Raw genomic sequence first — 22,749 nt, 5'->3', positions numbered from 1 at the left:
ATAGAATGAAACACTGATCACTGGATTTATTCTATCCCAACAGCAATAAATAAACGTGTGTTGTCCTCTGTCACAGGTCTTATCTAAAGGAGCTATAGTCCATCATGGGTATGAGAAAGTAGAAGTGAAAGACTCCAGCAGGTTGACAGAGGGAAAACTCTCATTTAAACTGTCTGTTGGTTCTGAGCTGGCTCCTGTAGTGCAGGTTCTGGCATACGGTGTCCTACCCAGTGAGAACATCATTGCTGCCAGCAAAAATTTTAATGTAGAAAAATGTTTTAAAAACAAGGTAATCCATTTTAACCTCTAATGTCATTTTGTGAGTGGTTTTTTTTTCCATACTTAAAAATGGAAAACTGTCTGAACTTTTTTCCACTGTGGTCTTCTATCAGGTCTCGCTGCAGTTCTCTCCATCCAGAGCAGTTCCTGGGGAGGAGAACTCTCTCCAGCTCTCAGCTCTGCCTGGATCTCTGTGTGGCCTCAGTGCGGTGGATAAGAGTGTGTTTCTCATGGAGTCTGGAGATCGCCTCAACACTGACAAGGTGAAGTTAAAATCTAGGGCATTTCCAGAAGGTCGGAGTAAATTTCTTTTTTTACATAATCCAGTAGGGTTAAAAAGTTAAATGCGTAATGTTGAAGTACTGGATTGGTCCATGAAGTGTTATTGTATTTCAAGTCAAGTCCGAAGTCTTTTTCTAGATGTGTTAATTGCGCCTTCGACTTGTGTCGTTCACTCCAGTGCCCGTGTCTGGTGGTCATCTTCATGTGTGTCTTGGTTTGTGTGTGTTGTTCATGTTATTCGTCGCACCTGTCTCTCGTTTCCTTATTCTTATGTGATGTACTTCGTGTCTTGTTGTCGTCAATGTATTTAAGTGTGTATGTTGTCTGCGTTATTTGTCAGTAGTTCTTGGTGTGTGACTTCGTTTGTTGTCCATTTGTAAGCAGAATTAACGTTGCTGTGACGTTCGGGCTACGCCAAGGACGAGACACAGAATCCTCGATTTTGTAAACAGACGTCACTTTTTAATGTACACAGGTATTGCGCAATAGCGCACGAGAAACACACACGAATCACACAACGTGCAGACTTGGACAACGACGAGCACAGGACACTGCGCAAGCGCACATTAAATAGACAAACCACATTAGCCCCACGTGTTGACGAGACGATTCACAGGTGAGACTTATTAATCACACGACAAAACCCCAACCACGGATAGCCACTGAAGCAGACAAAGCACGTGGACTACGTTGACACACGCCCAAAAGGGAGGGGCCGGGGTCCTCAACGTGACAGACGCCCCCTCCAAGGGCACTACCCGTCCCGGGGTGCCAACAGGACCGAGTGCCCCGAACCCACGACGATGGGCGGATCCGACGCGCTCAGTCCTGCGTCTGGGAGGTGACTGCCCTTGGCAAAGCGTCCGTTACGAATCGCCAAGCACACCCTCCCTGGGAAGACGGGGGAAAAGACGTTAGACACACTGAACGGAACATTCACAAACACACACACAGGCACGCTTACACATAGTGGCACAAGAGGGAAAAACGGGTTAGGTACACAAAGGGGAAGACTGACAAACACTGGAACACACACACATGATATAGGCGCCAGGCTTCGCGCCAGAAGGAGAGCAAGTAGGGGAGAGAGGTCCGGAGCTGCTGGCGCTGCGTTGGGCAATCCCCCTCCTGCCTTCTCTGCGAACCCTCTGCCGGGTGCAGCGTGGCGGGCGGACGTGCCCGGTGCAGCGCGGCGGGCAGACGTGCCCGGGGCAGCGCGGCGGGCGGACGTGCCCGGTGCAGCGCGGCGGGCGGACGTGCCCGGTGCAGCGCGGCGGGCGGACGTGCCCGGTGCAGCGCGGCTGGTGGAAGCGCTCGGTGCAGCGCGGCTGGACTCTCCCCCCTGCTGACCGTCTGACACGCCCGCCTCGCTCCGTGACCGCCCTCTGGAGTTGACAGCGGGCGCGTCTACCTCCATCTCGGTCGCCTCGCTGCCCCGGCTCCAACTCATGGGCTGCTCCGGGCTGCCACCCCGGGAGCAGTCCATCCTCCCTCCTCCGGAGCGATCGGAGGACGTGGTCCACCTCCCCTTCACGGTTCCCACGGAGGAGGGAAGGCTCTCTTCTTCGTCCTCCGTGTAGGAGCCTTCCTCCTCGGTGTAGAGGTCGCTGTCCGCGAACTCGGACACTCCCGAGCCCACGGACGGAGGATAGCCGTCTCGCTCCTCCTCCTCCCCGCCTTCCTCTACGGAGGGAGTGGGACCTACGGGCGGAGGGAGGTAGTCTTCTTCCTCCGACTCCTCCTCCTCCTCTTCCCCGTAGTCGACGGTAGACGCTTCGCACTTGGACGGAGGGTAATCGTCTTGCTCCTCCTCACCGTAGTTTACGGTAGACGCGTCGCATATTGAGGGGGGGTAACCCTCCTCGTCGTCTTCCTCCTGCTCCTCCTCCTCGGAGTCCTCCGCCCCGAACTCGCTCTCTGGGGTGGACTCGGTAGCCCCGATGACGCAGGAGCCCACCCTCATAGGCGAGAGGGCGCGGGAAGGAGACGGGTGTCTGGCTAGCCAGCCCTTCACTGCCTCCTGGCGGAAGACCACCGCCCACTCGGGACTGGAGGTTTCCCGAGCCAACCTCAGCAGGTCCGCACACAGCGGGTCCCGTTCCAGCTGCTCTGACGTCAGCCTGACGTCGCCGTGCGGAGGTGAGTCCTCCCTCTCCGCAAGCCCGCCCTCTGGGGGCGTCCCTGGCTCGTAGAACTCAGGGACGCTTACCCGTATGGGCGAGAGTTCCCGGGAAGGTGAGGGGTGCCTTTCTCTCCACACCCGTACCGCTTCCTTGCGGTACTCCGCCTCCAACTTGGGAATAGCGGTCTCCCGCGCCGCGCACAACATGTAGGCGCAATCGGGGTCCGCCTTCAGTTGCGCCAGAGTCGGCGTGGAGTCACGGCGCTGGGGGGAGGACGAAGCTCGGTGGTGCCGCTTGCCAACGTTGACACACGCCCAAAAGGGAGGGGCCGGGGTCCTCAACGTGACAGTTGCGTGTTAATCAGTGCTTAATTTGTAAATCAAACGATGTCGGAACACAAACAGCGGCATGACTCACGGGGTCACTGAGGCCAACAATGTCACTGGATCGCACACAAAATGCAACGCTTAGGTGCACAAATGTCAATAAAGCCAATTCGTTTATATAAATTACTTTTAAATGTACGCGTGTTTTATAAGTGTTTTAAGTGCAGAATCGTTGTTTAGTATATAGCTTGGGACTCAACCACACTCGCACCTGCCCCAATAACATCTCCACTGCCTCTGCCTTCATTTGCCTCAAGTCTTGGTTGTTTAGTAGTACAATCAGATGCTTTTTATATAAAAAAGGAAAGCAAGTTTGACTGTCTTTTCGATCACTTTTTTGATCACTGTTATTTTGACAAATTGGCGGCTTTGTCTGATCTCTACATAAAACAAAATATTTCCCATCAACCATTTCTATTTTTTATTGTAAAATGTAATAAATAATTTTATTTTTTTATTAATGACCCACATAACCCATAAAACTGAGTTGCAATTTATTTGTGTTGTTTTATTATATTTTTGTGTATAATAATAAAAATGCCCATGACTTTGGACTAAGGCGTGTGAGGGGTGGGCAAATGCTTTATGGGGGAGACACAGAAATTAAGGCATCGCTAAAAGGGAGAGCTCTTATGTGATTTAGGAAGCCTGAATGTGGATCTTGTGTTTAAAAAATGTCTTTTATAGAATTATTTGTTCAATTGGTTCAACACAGACAGATTTCTTCATAACTTATAATTAGTAGGCTTGAAAGTTACCGGATCGAGGCAGACAGTTCCCAGAACGCATGGATCCTGTTCCGGCAGGATCCGGCTCAAATTAAGCCCTGGTGTTAATGTTGGCTTCCTGCCTCCAGCCTCACCCATTATACTAAAATTTCAAATGTTAGGTGTGAGATTTGTCATTATTTTTTTCAGATTTGTCCAAAAGCTTGACAATTTAATTTATCACACATCACGGCACTCTGGATTACCTTTGTGTGAAGACAAATTGGCACAGCGTACAATATGCACCTTTTTTTTAATTAAAATTTGCCATCAGACAGAATGAAAAAATACACATACAGTATATATTACCAATCTCTGCTCCAGTGATCAGGAATGTTTATCATTATATTATATAATGAGATGAGCTGAAGTTTTCTTAATGCCTCACCAATGGATAGAAACCTCCACTGAGTGCCTGGCATTTTAATCCATGTTGTAGGTCTCCATTAAACCTGCATATGAGTCAAGGACACAGCTAATGATCAGCTTATGTAGGAGAACCTGTTGAGCTTAAATTCTTTACAACTCAATATAGAATCTGTATTATTTCTTTACTTCAAGGAAAAGTTGTATATCATTCCTACAGCAGGTCTGAATGTACTGGACTGCACCAAATTTTGATAAAAAATGAAAATTGGACTCATTACTTTTTTTAACACCCCTAATATCTTCCTGTTAACTACAATACTGTTATGTTATTTGTTTAGCTAAGTTAAATCATTTTATGTTTCTGTATCACAGATCTTTCATTTATTACCAGTGACGGTATCAGGTTACCCTTATGAGGTTGAAGATGAGCTGAAATGCTTGAATGTTAGACCACGCCGGAATGTTAATATGGACCATGTTTACCAAGTTTTAAAGGTGACAGATTGGTTGTCAAAAGTATCCTAATTGGTTTTTATAAATATTTGCTTCTTAATTGCCCAAACTGCTAATTGAATTTCGTTCAGTACTCCCAAGAGAATGAATTAGAGTAAAGTAACATAATTTGAATCTGTCTGTCATGTACATTACCCTTGTGGTCTTCTTGTAGAGGGTGGGACTGAAGATGGCGACAAATCTGATTATTAGATTACCTCAGTGTTTGATCTACAAAGGCATAGAATTTAATCGCCCGGTGGCTCTTCCAGGAATTCCAGGAGGTACATCTACACGCTTCACTTTTACTCTATTCGTAAATCACACATCATTCATTAGTGGAATTTGTCAGTTATCCTCATTTGTATAATAGACTTTCTACTTTAAAGTGTTCATGGATTTATGATCAAGATGTTTAACAGAACTTGAGAGATTCTTGGGATACATTTTATTTTACATATTTTAAATTGCTGTTTCCACAAGTTAATACATCTGGTAGTAGTTAACAATTGAGGTATGATTAATGTTTGTGTTTTTATTGATTCTCAGTTGCATACGCGCAAATTAGTGGATCCTTCAATGATCTTGCACCTGTGGAGACTGTTCGCAAATTCTTCCCTGAAACGTGGATATGGCAGCTTGTTGATGTGGGGTTAGTGAGTGCGGTTAGTGAATATGGTTAGAGAGTGGGGTGAGTGAGTGGGGTTAGTGAGTGGGGTGAGTAAATATGGTTAGTGAGTGGGGTGAGTGAGTGATGTTAGAAAGTGGGGTTAGTGAGTGGGGTTAGTGAGTGGGGTGAGTGAGTGGTGTGAGTGAGTGATGTTAGAAAGTGGGGTGAGTGAGTGGGGTTAGTGAGTGGGGTGAGTGAGTGATGTTAGTGAGTGGGGTGAGTGAGTGGGGTGAGTGAGTGGGGTTAGTGAGTGGGGTGGGTGAGTGAGTGATGTTAGTGAGTGGGGTGAGTGAGTGATGTTAGTGAGTGGGGTTAGTGAGTGATGTTAGTGAGTGGGGTGAGTGAGTGATGTTAGTGAGTGGGGTTACTCAGTCTTATACCTCCAAAAATTACACATAAGAGACTTGGAGTGACCCTTTAATGTCAACGTAGGCACATATAAGTGTTTCCAAAACTATAAATTATATTAAATCGCCTAAGCAGACCTACAAGACATTTACATTTATGGCATTTAGCAGACGCTCTTATCCAGATCGACTTACAAAAGTGCTACGTAGTTGCTTGGAATGTCCAAGGTAGTACAAGACATATAAGTTAGACGTATGCTAAGTGTACATCATCCTGAAGCCTTTTTTGTAACTTTTAGATTGGATTACTGCTTTGTGTTGTTGGTATCATACAGTAAAATCAGTAAAACCTTTGCACAGGGACTCTGGATCAGCACAGATTCCCATCACTGTCCCAGACACCATCACCACTTGGGAGACGGAGGTTTTCTGCGTGTCCCCTAAGGGTCTGGGACTCGCTCCTCCTGCTGAGCTCATTGTCTTCCAGCCCTTCTTCCTGGAGCTCACACTACCCTACTCCATCATCCGGGGAGAGGTCTTTGAGCTCAAGGCCACGGTCTTCAACTACCTCCCCAGATGTATTATGGTACTGAAAGGTCATGAATGAGATCTTTAACAGTCTTTCATCAACTGATATGTACAGCAAACCAATCCCCTGTGCTTCACATACAGGTTAAAGTGACCCCAGCCCCTTCCACACACTACACACTGAAAGCCTCCTCTGATGATCAGTATTCATCCTGTTTGTGTGCAAATGGTAGGAAGACCTTCAAATGGACTCTGATTCCATCTGTGCTTGGTGAGTTCCAAATCCACAACATCTGACATAATTACACGTCTTATATGACATGTTGTTTTAAATGGTAACAAACATTTCCACATTATGTTACTGGAGTCATGAATGTGACTGTCAGTGCAGAGGCTGAATCCACAACATCTGACATAATTACATATGGAGCTAAAATGCTGCCATAAGTATTTGAATCTGAATATTGTATATTTGAATTATATTTACATTACATTTAATAACTTGAAATATTTAATGGCGTAATTCATAAATTTGAATTTTAACAATGCTTTTTTATGTTTTGAATTTGTGAGATGGTGAAATTTGCTGAACTGAATTTTAGTTCTCTTTCATCCAAATCTAAAGAACTTTGGATGCAGTTACCTTGCTGGGATTCATTAGTTTTCTCCGCCACAAACTTGACTGAGCAATACTTCACCGCCACAGACATGAACGAGAATGAGGCAGTGCTGTGATTGGTTAAATGTGTTTGATTGCTCTAAAAGGTTTACTTTTTCTGAGAAGCCCGGATGTTTCATTGCAGGTCTGAATCCATATTTCTGAGTTTTGAATCAGAGCGATTTGAATTTAAGAATCTGAATTTTTTAAATATGAAAAATGCAAGTTGTAATCTTGAAATTAATTTTTTTTCCAACAGCAAATTTCACCATCTCACAAGTTCAAAACATAAAGAAGCATTGTTAAAATTAAAATGTATGAATTACGGCATTAAATATTTCAAGTTTATTAAATGTAATGTAAATATAATTCAAATATACAAAATTCAGATTCAAATACTTATGGCAGTGTTTTAGCCCCATAATTACACATCTTATATGACATGTTGTTTGAAATGGTAACACACATTTCTACATTATGTTACAGGAGTCATGAATGTGACTGTCAGTGCAGAGGCTGAACAGTCTCAGACTGTGTGTGACAATGAGGTTGTCAGCGTCCCAGAGAGAGGCCGTATTGATACAGTCACACGAAGCCTGATTGTACAGGTTGGTCCCTGGAAAACAGAATTAAGAATGAGAGGTGAACAAATTTAAGTTCCAAGTGTTTTTGTGTTTTTCCTCTGAACTAAATCACAACCATTTTTTCATGTAGGCTGAAGGGATTGAAAAAACCAAAGGTCAGAGCTGGTTGCTATGTCCACAAGGTTAGTGCACAATTCAGTTTGAGTTTCTGAACCTTGAGCTTTGGAGAAAATACAGTTATGTGTTCTACACACATAAGATAGAGAGTCCAATGAAGCCTCTCAACCTGTCAGTAGCAATAACAATTACAATAACAAATATAGCCGCAAGCGGCAATTGGCGGGTTCACACACGAATAGGCCACTTGGCTTCAATAGGCAATAGACCCAATAGGTCCTTTAGACCCAAAAGAAGCTGTTTGAGTGGAAAAAATGCACAAATAAATCAATGTGCAAAAAAATGTTCAATTGGGGCACTAAAGGCCCAAAAGGATCAAAATAATGTGTATTGGCAAAATGATTCAAATCACAGAACTAAATCACATGCTGAGATCAGCTTTGTGTGTGTTTTTGTGTGGTGTTTCATGTGAGCAATAGTTTTCAGTTCGTTTCAATGTATGGCCACTAGATGGAGCCCAAGTACTACCATACTGATATCTCATTAATCTCAGTAATGCAATATGACATTTTGGTGAATTAAAAGGTTCATTTCTGGTCAGGCAGTGCACTTTTTGTTATGAGATGTAATTGCAATGTTATAGACCTCATTGATCTGAATCATACAAGCCCCATTACTTGTCTGTATTCTGCATAACAAGATTGCTGCGTGAGTTTTTATGATTTCTCAGGTTTTTGGGTACTGTAGCGCCTCCGACAGGCCAATTTTAACCAAACTTGGCATACCTCACAGGGACCTCAGTGTATAAAAGCCTTTCAAATTGGGAGTTGATCACTTACATGGTTTATGAGTTATAGCAATAAAGGTCATTTATGGCATGGCCAGAAGGATATAATGGAAAAATTGACCAATCAGACAAATAAAAATGCAACATTTTTTCCATATGTAGTTAACTACAGTGTCTACAGATTATGCCTATGCCATTTTTGCCATCATTGGATCAAATTCCTAGGACTAGTTCTTAAAGAGCTATTTTCAAACAATTGATGAATGTGACAAAAGTATGCATTTTTTAATAGGACTTGTAATTGCAAAGTTGTCAGGTCTACTGCAAGGAATAAAAAGAAACAAGTTGCATGTTCCTAAGTGAAAATTTGGAGGAGTTATGCATGATTTTCACAAATAGCGCCACCTAGTGTCCAAATGTTTTAAAACTGCACAGCATGACACATAGTCCTGAGATATGCACAGTGGTGAGGTTTCATGTTGATTGGCCAATGGTAAGTCTGTCAAATGGCCAATTAATTCAAATAAAAATTAATTGGCTCATGGCGGCCATGTTTTTTGAGTGATGATGTCATCATTGTGTGTCTTGATATCACTTGGGCCCCTGATGATGTCTGTAAAGTTTTGGCTTGATGTGACTAATGGTTTCTGAGAAACAGTTTTTCCCATGTTATAGCGCCCCCTATTGGACAATCGTGGCCAGCTTTGACCTATGACCTCGGAGTCTTGTGCCCTAACAACTTTTAAAATTTTATGAAGATCCGTCAAAGCGTTGCTGAGATATAGCTGTTTAAGTAAATTTGGCCACGCCCCAGAGCTATTGATTGACATGTCACAACGACACTGTATGCAAATGTCACAATTTTTTCCAGGAATATTGATAATGAGATTCTTCTGAACATTTTGATACCAAGCTTGTGGTGATCGGATGAAAAACCAGGGACTAGTATAAAAAAGTAGGTTTTGCATATTATGCAAATTAGCTAAAAATCTAAGTAGGCGGAGCTTAATGGTTCTTGAGGCTTTTTTGTTTGGCTTGAACCAAGGAATCCATCAGAAGTGGAATTTTGTTTCTAGGCCCTACGGTTTGGGAGATATGGACCAAAACGCAAAATGGTGCGCTATAGCGCCACCATCAGGCCAATGTGGGTCTCTGTACTTTAGCACGGTCTCGCAAAGAGACTACACCATTCTGCCAAGTTTGGTGTCTCTGGGCCTTACGGTCTAGGCTGCAGTATGCGTTTTATGCGGAGAAAAATAATAATAATAAGAAGAAATATAGCCGCAAGCGGCGATTGGCGGGTTCACACAAAAAAAGGCAAAAAAGCCCAAAGGGTCTTTTAGACCAACAAATTGGCCTCTTGGCCTCAATAGGCAAAAAGAAGCCCAATAGGTCCTTTAGACCCAAAAGTGAATAGAAGCTGTTTGAGTGGAAAAAATGCATAAGTAAATCAATGTGACAAAACATTCAATTCAACTGAGGCACTAAAGGCCCAAAAGGATCAAAATAATGTGTATTGGCAAAATGATTTAGATCACAGAACTAAATCACATGCTGAGATCAGCTTTGTGTGCGTTTGTGTGGTGTTTCATGTAAGCAATTGTTTTCAGTCAGTTTCGGTGTTTGGCCACTAGATGGAGCCCAAGTACTATCATACTGATATCTCATTAATCTCAGTAATGCAATGACATTTTGGTGAATTAAAAGGTTCATTTCTGGTCAGGCAGTGCACTTTTTGTTATGAGATGTAATTGCAATGTTATAGACCTCATTGATCTGAATCATACAAGCCCCATTACTTGTCTGCATTCTGCATAACAAGATTGCTGCGTGAGTTTTTATGATTTCTCAGGTTTTTGGGTGCTGTAGCGCCTCCGACAGGCCAATTTGAACCAAACTTGGCCTACCTCACAAGGACCTCAGTGTATAAAAGCCTTTCAATTTGGGAGTTGATCACTTACATGGTTTATGAGTTATAGCAATAAAGGTCATTTATGGCATGGCCAGAAGGATATAATGGAAAAATTGACCAATCAGACAAATAAAAATGCAACATTTTTTCCATATTTAGTTAACTACAGTGTCTACAGATTATGCCTATGCCATTTTTGCCATCATTGGATCAAATTCCTAGGACTAGTTCTTAAAGAGCTATTTTCAAACAATTGATGAATGTGACAAAAGTATGCATTTTTTAATAGGACTTGTAATTGCAAAGTTGTCAGGTCTACTGCAAGGTATAAAAAGAAACAAGTTGCATGTTCCTAAGTGAAAATTTGGAGGAGTTATGCATGATTTTCACAAATAGCGCCACCTAGTGGCCAAATGTTTCAACACTGCACAGTATGACACATAGTCCTTGGATATGCACAGTGATGAGGTTTCATGTTGATTGGCCAATGGTAAGTCTGTCAAATGGCCAATTAATTGAAATAAAAATTAATTGGCTCATGGCGGCCATGTTTTTTGAGTGATGAGGTCATCATTGTGTGCCTTGATACCACTTGGGCCCCTGATGATGCCTGTAAAGTTTGGGCTTGATGTGACTAATGGTTTCTGAGAAACAAATTTCCCCATGTTATAGCGCCCCCTATTGGACAATCGTGGCCAGCTTTGACCTGTGACCTCTGAGTCATGTGCCCTAACAACTGATAAATTTTCATAAAGATAGGTCAAAGCATTGCTGAGATATAGCTGCTGAAGTCAATTTGGCCACGCCTCAGAGCTATTGATTGACATGTGACAACCAGACTGTATACCAATGTCACAGTTTTGTTGATGTTCCTTGATAATGAGATTCTTGTGAATATTTTGACACCAAGATTGTGGTGATCAGATGAAAAACCAGGGACTAGTATAAAAAAGTAGGTTTTGCATATTATGCAAATTAGCAAAAAATCTAAGTAGGCGGAGCTTAATGGTTCTTGAGGCTTTTTTGTTTGTCTGGAGCCAAGGAATGCACCTGAAGTGGAATTTTGTTTCTACGACCTACGGGGTGGGAGATATGGACCAAAACGCAAAATGCTGCGCTATAGCGCCACCATCAGGCCAATGTGGGTCTCTGTACTTTAGCACGGTCCCGCAAACAGACTACACCAGTCTGCCAAGTTTGGTCTCCCTGGGCCTTACGGTCTAGGCTGCAGTATGCGTTTTATGCGGAGAAAAATAATAATAATAAATATAGCCGCAAGCGGCGATTGGCGGGTTCACACAAAAAAAGGCAAAAAAGCCCAAAGGGTCTTTTAGACCAACAAATTGGCCTCTTGGCCTCAATAGGCAAAAAGAAGCCCAATAGGTCATTTAGACCCAAAAGTAAATAGAAGCTGTTTGAGTGAAAAAAATGCATAAGTAAATCAATGTGACAAAACATTCAATTCAACTGAGGCACTAAAGGCCCAAAAGGATCAAAATAATGTGTATTGGCAAAATGATTCAGATCACAGAACTAAATCACATGCTGAGATCAGCTTTGTGTGTGTTTGTGTGGTGTTTCATGTGAGCAATAGTTTTCAGTCAGTTCTGGTGTTTGGCCACTAGATGGAGCCCAAGTACTACCATACTGATATCTCATTAATCTCAGAAATGAAATAGGATATTTTGGTGAAATAAAAGGTTCATTTCTGGTCAGGCAGTGCACTTTTTGTTATGAGATGCAATTGCAATGTTATAGACCTCATTGATCTGAATCATACAAGCCCCATTACTTGTCTGTATTCTCCATAACAGCATTGCTGCATGAGTTTTTATGATTTCTTAGGTTTTTGGGTACTGTAGCGCCTCCGACAGGCCAATTTGAACCAAACTTGGCCTACCTCACAAGGACCTCAGTGTATAAAAGCCTTTCAAATTGGGAGTTGATCACTTACATGGTTTATGAGTTATAGCATTAAAGGTCATTTATGGCATGGCCAGAAGGATATAATGGAAAAATTGACCAATCAGACAAATAAAAATGCAACATTTTTTCCATATTTAGTTAACTACAGTGTCTACAGATTATGCCTATGCCATTTTTGCCATCATTGGATCAAATTCCTAGGACTAGTTCTTAAAGAGCTATTTTCAAACAATTGATGAATGTGACAAAAGTATGCATTTTTTAATAGGACTTGTAATTGCAAAGTTGTCAGGTCTACTGCAAGGTATAAAAAGAAACAAGTTGCATGTTCCTAAGTGAAAATTTGGAGGAGTTATGCATGATTTTCACAAATAGCGCCACCTAGTGGCCAAATGTTTCAACACTGCACAGTATGACACATAGTCCTGGGATATGCACAGTGATGAGGTTTCATGTTGATTGGCCCATGGTAAGTCTGTCAAATGGCCAATTAATTCAAATAAAAATTAATTGGCTCATGGCGGCCATGTTTTTTGAGTGATGAGGTCATCATTGTGTGCCTTGATACCACTTGGGCCCCTGATGATGCCTGTAAAGTTTGGGCTTGATGTGACTAATGGTTTCTGAGAAACAAATTTCCCCATGTTATAGCGCCCCCTATTGGACAATCGTGGCCAGCTTTGACCTGTGACCTCTGAGTCATGTGCCCTAACAACTGATAAATTTTCATAAAGATAGGTCAAAGCATTGCTGAGATATAGCTGCTGAAGTCAATTTGGCCACGCCTCAGAGCTATTGATTGACATGTGACAACCAGACGGTATACCAATGTCACAGTTTTGTTGATGTTCCTTGATAATGAGATTCTTGTGAATATTTTGACACCAAGATTGTGGTGATCAGATGAAAAACCAGGGACTAGTATAAAAAAGTAGGTTTTGCATATTATGCAAATTAGCAAAAAATCTAAGTAGGCGGAGCTTAATGGTTCTTGAGGCTTTTTTGTTTGGCTTGAGCCAAGGAATCCATCAGAAGTGGAATTTTGTTTCTAGGCCCTACGGTTTGGGAGATATGGACCAAAACGCAAAATGCTGCGCTATAGCGCCACCATGAGGCCAATTTGGGTGTCTGTACTTAAGCACGGTCCCGCAAACAGACTACACCAGTCTGCCAAGTTTGGTCTCCCTGCGCCTTACGGTTTAGGCTGCAGTATGCGTTTTATGCGGAGAAAAATAATAATAATAATAAGAAAGAAAAATCCGAGCAATAACAATAGGTTTCCCACACTATGTGTGTGAACCCTAAATATAGCCGCAAGCGGCGATTGGCGGGTTCACACAAAAAAAGGCAAAAAAGCCCAAAGGGTCTTTTAGACCAACAAATTGGCCTCTTGGCCTCAATAGGCAAAAAGAAGCCCAATAGGTCCTTTAGACCCAAAAGTGAATAGAAGCTGTTTGAGTGGAAAAAATGCATAAGTAAATCAATGTGACAAAACATTCAATTCAACTGAGGCACTAAAGGCCCAAAAGGATCAAAATAATGTGTATTGGCAAAATGATTCAGATCACAGAACTAAATCACATGCTGAGATCAGCTTTGTGTGCGTTTGTGTGGTGTTTCATGTGAGCAATTGTTTTCAGTCAGTTTCGGTGTTTGGCCACTAGATGGAGCCCAAGTACTATCATACTGATATCTCATTAATCTCAGTAATGCAATGACATTTTGGTGAATTAAAAGGTTCATTTCTGGTCAGGCAGTGCACTTTTTGTTATGAGATGTAATTGCAATGTTATAGACCTCATTGATCTGAATCATACAAGCCCCATTACTTGTCTGTATTCTGCATAACAAGATTGCTGCGTGAGTTTTTATGATTTCTCAGGTTTTTGGGTACTGTAGCGCCTCCGACAGGCCAATTTGAACCAAACTTGGCCTACCTCACAAGGACCTCAGTCTATAAAAGCCTTTCAAATTGGGAGTTGATCACTTACATGGTTTATGAGTGATAGCAATAAAGGTCATTTATGGCATGGCCAGAAGGATATAATGGAAAAATTGACCAATCAGACAAATAAAAATGCAACATTTTTTCCTTATTTAGTTAACTACAGTGTCTACAGATTATGCCTATGCCATTTTTGCCATCATTGGATCAAATTCCTAGGACTAGTTCTTAAAGAGCTATTTTCAAACAATTGATGAATGTGACAAAAGTATGCATTTTTTAATAGGACTTGTAATTGCAAAGTTGTCAGGTCTACTGCAAGGTATAAAATGAAACAAGTTGTATGTTCCTAAGTGAAAATTTGGAGGAGTTATGTATGATTTTCACAAATAGCGCCACCTAGTGGCCAAATGTTTCAACACTGCACAGTATGACACATAGTCCTGGGATATGTACAGTGATGAGGTTTCATGTTGATTGGCCAATGGTAAGTCTGTCAAATGGCCAATTAATTCAAATAAAAATTAATTGGCTCATGGCGGCCATGTTTTTTGAGTGATGAGGTCATCATTGTGTGCCTTGATACCACTTGGGCCCCTGATGATGCCTGTAAAGTTTGGGCTTGATGTGACTAATGGTTTCTGAGAAACAAATTTCCCCATGTTATAGCGCCCCCTATTGGACAATCGTGGCCAGCTTTGACCTGTGACCTCTGAGTCATGTGCCCTAACAACTGATAAATTTTCATAAAGATAGGTCAAAGCATTGCTGAGATATAGCTGCTGAAGTCAATTTGGCCACGCCTCAGAGCTATTGATTGACATGTGACAACCAGACGGTATACCAATGTCACAGTTTTGTTGATGTTCCTTGATAATGAGATTCTTGTGAATATTTTGACACCAAGATTGTGGTGATCAGATGAAAAACCAGGGACTAGTATAAAAAAGTAGGTTTTGCATATTATGCAAATTAGCAAAAAATCTAAGTAGGCGGAGCTTAATGGTTCTTGAGGCTTTTTTGTTTGTCTGGAGCCAAGGAATGCAACTGAAGTGGAATTTTGTGTCTAGGACCTACGGGGTGGGAGATATGAATCCAAATGCAAAATGCTGCGCTATAGCGCCACCATGAGGCCAATTTGGGTGTCTGTACTTAAGCACGGTCCCGCAAACAGACTACACCAGTCTGCCAAGTTTGGTCTCCCTGCGCCTTACGGTTTAGGCTGCAGTATGCGTTTTATGCGGAGAAAAATAATAATAATAATAAGAAAGAAAAATCCGAGCAATAACAATAGGTTTTCAACACTGCACAGTATGACACATAGTCCTGGGATATGTACAGTGATGAGGTTTCATGTTGATTGGCCAATGGTAAGTCTGTCAAATGGCCAATTAATTCAAATAAAAATTAATTGGCTCATGGCGGCCATGTTTTTTGAGTGATGAGGTCATCATTGTGTGCCTTGATACCACTTGGGCCCCTGATGATGCCTGTAAAGTTTGGGCTTGATGTGACTAATGGTTTCTGAGAAACAAATTTCCCCATGTTATAGCGCCCCCTATTGGACAATCGTGGCCAGCTTTGACCTGTGACCTCTGAGTCATGTGCCCTAACAACTGATAAATTTTCATAAAGATAGGTCAAAGCATTGCTGAGATATAGCTGCTGAAGTCAATTTGGCCACGCCTCAGAGCTATTGATTGACATGTGACAACCAGACGGTATACCAATGTCACAGTTTTGTTGATGTTCCTTGATAATGAGATTCTTGTGAATATTTTGACACCAAGATTGTGGTGATCAGATGAAAAACCAGGGACTAGTATAAAAAAGTAGGTTTTGCATATTATGCAAATTAGCAAAAAATCTAAGTAGGCGGAGCTTAATGGTTCTTGAGGCTTTTTTGTTTGTCTGGAGCCAAGGAATGCAACTGAAGTGGAATTTTGTGTCTAGGACCTACGGGGTGGGAGATATGAATCCAAATGCAAAATGCTGCGCTATAGCGCCACCATGAGGCCAATTTGGGTGTCTGTACTTAAGCACGGTCCCGCAAACAGACTACACCAGTCTGCCAAGTTTGGTCTCCCTGCGCCTTACGGTTTAGGCTGCAGTATGCGTTTTATGCGGAGAAAAATAATAATAATAAATATAGCCGCAAGCGGCGATTGGCGGGTTCACACACCAATAGGCATTTAGGCCTCAATAGGCAAAAGGAAGCCCAAAAGGTCCTTTAGACCTAAAAGTGAAAAAAGCTGTTTGGGTTTGGCCAGTGTGTGCTCTACAGATGTAGAGTGTGATGACATCTGCGTGTGTCAGAAAGGGAGACACAAAAATAGCACATCTGGCTAGAGCTGCATCTATGTGAACAATATAGGAAGGCCTGCACTTGCCTATACATGATTGGGCCTCTATATTACTGACAGAGAGAGATTGAGGGAGCCAGAGACTATGCTTTGTTATTTCACTCCTTGTACACGTAGCACGCCTAACATGACTGCCTGTGTATTCAAAGTATGAATGTAGTCTGCAAAGCCTGGCATGACTGACATGACTGGCATTACTGACATAACTGATATGACTGGCATGACTGGAATGACATCACTGGCATGACGAACAAAATTAACATGACTGATATGACTGACATAACTGGCATGACTGTAATGATTTGAAGATTTGACTGACATGACTGGACTGACATGACTGATAGGACTGATATGACTTACATGACTGGCAGAACATGACTGGCATCACTGACATGACTGATATAACTGACATGACTGGACTGGCATGTCTGAGATGACTGACATCACTGGTATGACTGACATATACTATACATATACTATAGATATGCATACAAACTATACATACATTTAGGTAGAAGTGTGTGTGTGTGTGTGTGTGTGTGTGTGGTAGTGTATGTACTCAAACTATGACAACATATACTAATACATACATACATAAGTATACATAGAAACTATACATACATATAGGTATAAAGGTGTGTGTGTCTGTGTGTTTGTGTGAGAGAGAGACAAAAAAGAAGCCAAATATCAGTTTGTATGAGCATGTGTTAGTCACTGAGATATGGGTGGGTATGGCTAGGGAAGTGTCATTGTGAATGCTATAGGAAGGCCTGCTTGCGCCTGTATGTGTGTGTGCCTGGTTAATAGACACAGAGAGATCTAGGTAGCCAGAGCAATGTTTACTTAGGGCACAGAGATGGGAGGGGGAATGTGGGTGAGAGTGTGATAGAGACTGAGTGTGTGAGTTTCAGCTTGCGTGCGTGTGAGAAGGAGAAGGTGACAGAGGGACTTTACATGCATTTTTATGCATTGTATATAATACTGCACTGCAGAGCCATACGATAACCGATTTAGATGAAACTTGACAAATTTGTTCAGGATGGGATTCTGAATGGGCTTGTGCATTTTGGTCAGAATTGGATAAAATATGAAAGAGCTTTAAGAATATGAATATTATATGTATCGATGCTGTCCATTAAAAAAATATTTAGCAGGTATAAGTGTCCTCAAATCCAAAATCTTTGGATTGTTTTTTGATTTCACACTCTGTAGAGTATTATAAGACTTTGCTTGACATGATAGTATGAAAATCCTAGGAGCAGTATGAAAAGTGATGATTTCAAACTGTTATTAACTGTAAATAAACTGTGCATTTTTTAATAGGACTTGTAATGGGAAAGTTGTTCGCACTACTGCAAGGAATCAAAAGAGTCCAATTGCATGTTCCCAAGTGGAATTATGTAGGGGATACACTTGCTTTTTTTGCAATAGCGCCCCCCAGTGGCCAATCGACACCCGGCTGGATTATGTCATAGGGGGCGTGCACTTGTCCACACCCAAGAGGTTTCGTGCAGATCGACCAATGGTAAGCCTGTCAAACGCGTGCCGATCACTGATTGGCAGATTACGTCAGCCATTTTGGAAGTATGGCATGTCTGCTTTAGGACCTGGTTTCCAGAGGCCCATAGATGATGTCTGTCAAGTTTCATGTGGATCGGCCAATCTGAGTGCATGGGGCAAATTTTTGCATGTTATAGCGCCCCCTAGCAGGTGAGGTATGGCAACCTCTGCGAGCTGCCCCAGACCCTCACACGGAAGCTGTCTGTGAAGTGCCATCTCATTACATGCAAGTTTTCTTAAGTTAGAGCTCCATATGTGCAAAATTTACTATTGAATTTACGCCCCCTCATTTGATTGGCTTATACTGACTAGGTAGTGAAGAAATTAGCATTTTTGTTGGATACATTTTAAAGTTCAGACTCTTCTGAACGTTTTGATACCACATATGTGCATGTCTGTGAAAAATCCAGGGACTAGTTCGCGCTCAAAGATGTGTGTGATTTTGCACATTATGCAAATTAACTCGAAATCTAAGTGGGCGGAGCTTAATGGTTGTATATTAATTGTCCTATTGAATTTAGTCAAGGAATGCATAGGAACTGGAATTTTGGTTCTAGGACCTACGGTGTAGGAGATATGGACAAAAAGTCAATATGCTCTGCTATAGCGCCACCATCAGGCCAATTTGGGTCCCTGTATGGGAATCTGGTCCTTGGAGTTAACTGAACCTTTTTGCCAAGATTGGGTTTTCTAGGCATTACGGTCTAGGCTGCACGATGCATTTTATGTCAAAAAATGGGCAAAAGAATAAGAAGAAAAAATATAGCCGCAAGCGGCGATTGGCGGGTTCACACACCAATAGGCATTTTGGCCTCAATAGGCAAAAGGAAGCCCAAAAGGTCCTTTAGACCTAAAAGTGAAAAAAAAGCTGTTTGGGTTTGGCCAGTGTGTGCTCTACAGATGTAGAGTGTGATGACATCTGTGTGTGTCAGAAAGGGAGACACAAAAATAGCACATCTGGCTATGGCTGCATCTATGTGAACAGTATAGGAAGGCCTGCACTTGTCTATACATGATTGGGCCTGTATATTACTGACAGAGAGAGATTGAGGGAGCCAGAGACTATGCTTAGTTAATTCACTCCTTGTACACGTAGCACGCCTAACATGACTGCCTGTGTATTCAAAGTATGAATGTAGTCTGCAAAGCCTGGCATGACTGACATGACTGGCATTACTGACATAACTGATATGACTGGCATGACTGGAATGACATCACTGGCATGACGAACAAAATTAACATGACTGATATGACTGACATAACTGGCATGACTGTAATGATTTGAAGATTTGACTGACATGACTGGACTGACATGACTGATATGACTGACATGACTTACATGACTGGCAGAACATGACTGGCATCACTGACATGACTGATATAACTGACATGACTGGACTGGCATGTCTGATATGACTGACATCACTGGTATGACTGACATATACTATACATATACTATAGATATGCATACAAACTATACATACATTTAGGTAGAAGTGTGTGTGTGTGTGTGTGTGTGTGTGTGTGTGTGTGTGTGTGTGTGTGTGTGTGTGTGTGTGTGTGGTAGTATATGTATTCAAACTATGACAACATATACTAATACATACATACATAAGTATACATAGAAACTATACATACATATAGGTATAAAGGTGTGTGTGTCTGTGTTTGTGTGAGAGAGAGACAAAAAAGAAGCCAAATATCAGTTTGTATAAGCATGTGTTAGTCACTGAGATATGGGTGGGTATGGCTAGGGAAGTGTCAATTGTGAATGCTATAGGAAGGCCTGCTTGTGCCTGTATGTGTGTGTGCCTGGTTAATAGACACAGAGAGATCTAGGTAGCCAGAGCAATGTTTACTTAGGGCACAGAGATGGGAGGGGGAATGTGGGTGAGAGTGTGAGAGAGACTGAGAGTGTGAGTTTCAGCTTGCGTGCGTGTGAGAAGGAGAAGGTGACAGAGGGACTTTACATGCATTCTTATGCATTGTATATAATACTGCACTGTAGAGCCATACGATAACCGATTTAGATGAAACTTGACAAATTTGTTCAGGATGGGATTCTGAATGGGCTTGTGCATTTTGGTCAGAATTGGGTAAAATATGAAAGAGCTTTAAGAATATGAATATTATATGTATCGATGCTGTCCATTAAAAAAATATTTAGCAGGTATAAGTGTCCTCAAATCCAAAATCTTTGGATTGTTTTTTGATTTCACACTCTGTAGAGTATTATAAGACTTTGCTTGACATGATAGTATGAAAATCCTAGGAGGAGTATGAAAAGTGATGATTTCAAACTATTATTAACTGTAAATAAACTGTGCATTTTTTAATAGGACATGTAATGGGAAAGTTGTTCGCACTACTGCAAGGAATCAAAAGAGTCCAATTGCATGTTCCCAAGTGGAATTATGTAGGGGATACACTTGCTTTTTTTGCAATAGCGCCCCCCAGTGGCCAATCGACACCCGGCTGGATTATGTCATAGGGGGCGTGCACTTGTCCACACCCAAGAGGTTTCGTGCAGATCGACCAATGGTAAGCCTGTCAAACGCGTGCCGATCACTGATTGGCCGATTACGTCAGCCATTTTGGAAGTATGGCATGTCTGCTTTAGGACCTGGTTTCCAGAGGCCCATAGATGATGTCTGTCAAGTTTCATGTGGATCGGCCAATCTGAGTGCATGGGGCAAATTTTTGCATGTTATAGCGCCCCCTAGCAGGTGAGGTATGGCAACCACTGCGAGCTGCCCCAGACCCTCACACGGAAGCTGTCTGTGAAGTGCCATCTCATTACATGCAAGTTTTCTTAAGTTAGAGTTCCATTTGTGCAAAATTTACTATTGAATTTACGCCCCCTGATTTGATTGGCTTATACTGACTAGGTAGTGAAGAAATTAGCATTTTTGTTGGATACATTTTAAAGTTCAGACTCTTCTGAACGTTTTGATACCACATATGTGCACGTATGTGAAAAATCCAGGGACTAGTTCGCGCTCAAAGATGTGTGTGATTTTGCACATTATGCAAATTAACTCGAAATCTAAGTGGGCGGAGCTTAATGGTTGTATATTAATTGTCCTATTGAATTTAGTCAAGGAATGCATAGGAACTGGAATTTTGGTTCTAGGACCTACGGTGTAGGAGATATGGACAAAAAGTCAATATGGTCTGCTATAGCGCCACCATCAGGCCAATTTGGGGTCCCTGTATGGGAATCTGGTCCTTGGAGGTAACTGAACCTTTTTGCCAAGATTGGGTTTTCTAGGCATTACGGTCTAGGCTGCACGATGCATTTTATGTCAAAAAATGGGCAAAAGAATAAGAAAAATAAGAAAAATACCAGCAATTACAATAGGGTTCCCACACTATGTGTGTGTGAACCCTAATAAGAAAAATACCAGCAATTACAATAGGGTTCCCACACTGTGTGTGTGAACCCTAAATATAGCCGCAAGCGGCGATTGGCGGGTTCACACAAAAGAAGGCAAAAAAGCCCAAAGGGTCTTTTAGACCAACAAATTGGCCTCTTGGCCTCAATAGGCAAAAAGAAGCCCAATAGGTCCTTTAGACCCAAAAGTGAATAGAAGCTGTTTGAGTGGAAAAAATGCATAAGTAAATCAATGTGACAAAACATTCAATTCAATTGAGGCACTAAAGGCCCAAAAGGATCAAAATAATGTGTATTGGCAAAATGATTCAGATCACAGAACTAAATCACATGCTGAGATCAGCTTTGTGTGCGTTTGTGTGGTGTTTCATGTGAGCAATTGTTTTCAGTAAGTTTCGGTGTTTGGCCACTAGATGGAGCCCAAGTACTATCATACTGATATCTCAATCTCAGTAATGCAATGACATTTTGGTGAATTAAAAGGTTCATTTCTGGTCAGGCAGTGCACTTTTTGTTATGAGATGTAATTGCAAAGTTATAGACCTCATTGATCTGAATCATACAAGCCCCATTACTTGTCTGTATTCTGCATAACAAGATTGCTGCGTGAGTTTTTATGATTTCTCAGGTTTTTGGGTACTGTAGCGCCTCCGACAGGCCATTTTGAACCAAACTTGGCCTACCTCACAAGGACCTCAGTCTATAAAAGCCTTTCAAATTGGGAGTTGATCACTTACATGGTTTATGAGTTATAGCAATAAAGGTCATTTATGGCATGGCCAGAAGGATATAATGGAAAAATTGACCAATCAGACAAATAAAAATGCAACATTTTTTCCATATTTAGTTAACTACAGTGTCTACTGATTATGCCTATGCCATTTTTGCCATCATTGGATCAAATTCCTAGGACTAGTTCTTAAAGAGCTATTTTCAAACAATTGATGAATGTGACAAAAGTATGCATTTTTTAATAGGACTTGTAATTGCAAAGTTGTCAGGTCTACTGCAAGGTATAAAAAGAAACAAGTTGCATGTTCCTAAGTGAAAATTTGGAGGAGTTATGCATGATTTTCACAAATAGCGCCACCTAGTGGCCAAATGTTTTAACACTGCACAGTATGACACATAGTCCTGGGATATGCACAGTGGTGAGGTTTCATGTTGATTGGCCAATGGTAAGTCTGTCAAATGGCCAATTAATTCAAATAAAAATTAATTGGCTCATGGAGGCCATGTTTTTTGAGTGATGAGGTCATC

At 41.8% G+C, this 22,749-nt stretch overlaps 1 protein-coding gene across 1 annotated transcript in view; it reads left to right on the top strand.

Annotated features, from left to right (window-relative positions):
- The window catches only part of LOC143477254 (alpha-2-macroglobulin-like), a 43,538-nt gene that overhangs the window by 4,473 nt on the left and 16,316 nt on the right, over positions 1-22,749 (top strand). Inside the window, exons 13-21 of the mRNA XM_076975799.1 lie at positions 77-289; positions 393-542; positions 4,579-4,701; positions 4,874-4,982; positions 5,248-5,350; positions 6,076-6,301; positions 6,388-6,514; positions 7,388-7,509; positions 7,616-7,667. Coding sequence (XP_076831914.1) covers positions 77-289; positions 393-542; positions 4,579-4,701; positions 4,874-4,982; positions 5,248-5,350; positions 6,076-6,301; positions 6,388-6,514; positions 7,388-7,509; positions 7,616-7,667 — 1,225 coding nt within the window. The remainder of the gene's footprint in view (positions 1-76; positions 290-392; positions 543-4,578; positions 4,702-4,873; positions 4,983-5,247; positions 5,351-6,075; positions 6,302-6,387; positions 6,515-7,387; positions 7,510-7,615; positions 7,668-22,749) is intronic.

The sequence above is a fragment of the Brachyhypopomus gauderio genome, chromosome 16, assembly GCF_052324685.1.
Source record: "Brachyhypopomus gauderio isolate BG-103 chromosome 16, BGAUD_0.2, whole genome shotgun sequence".
NCBI lineage: Eukaryota > Metazoa > Chordata > Actinopteri > Gymnotiformes > Hypopomidae > Brachyhypopomus > Brachyhypopomus gauderio.
This window is presented reverse-complemented; position numbering and strand designations above follow the sequence as displayed.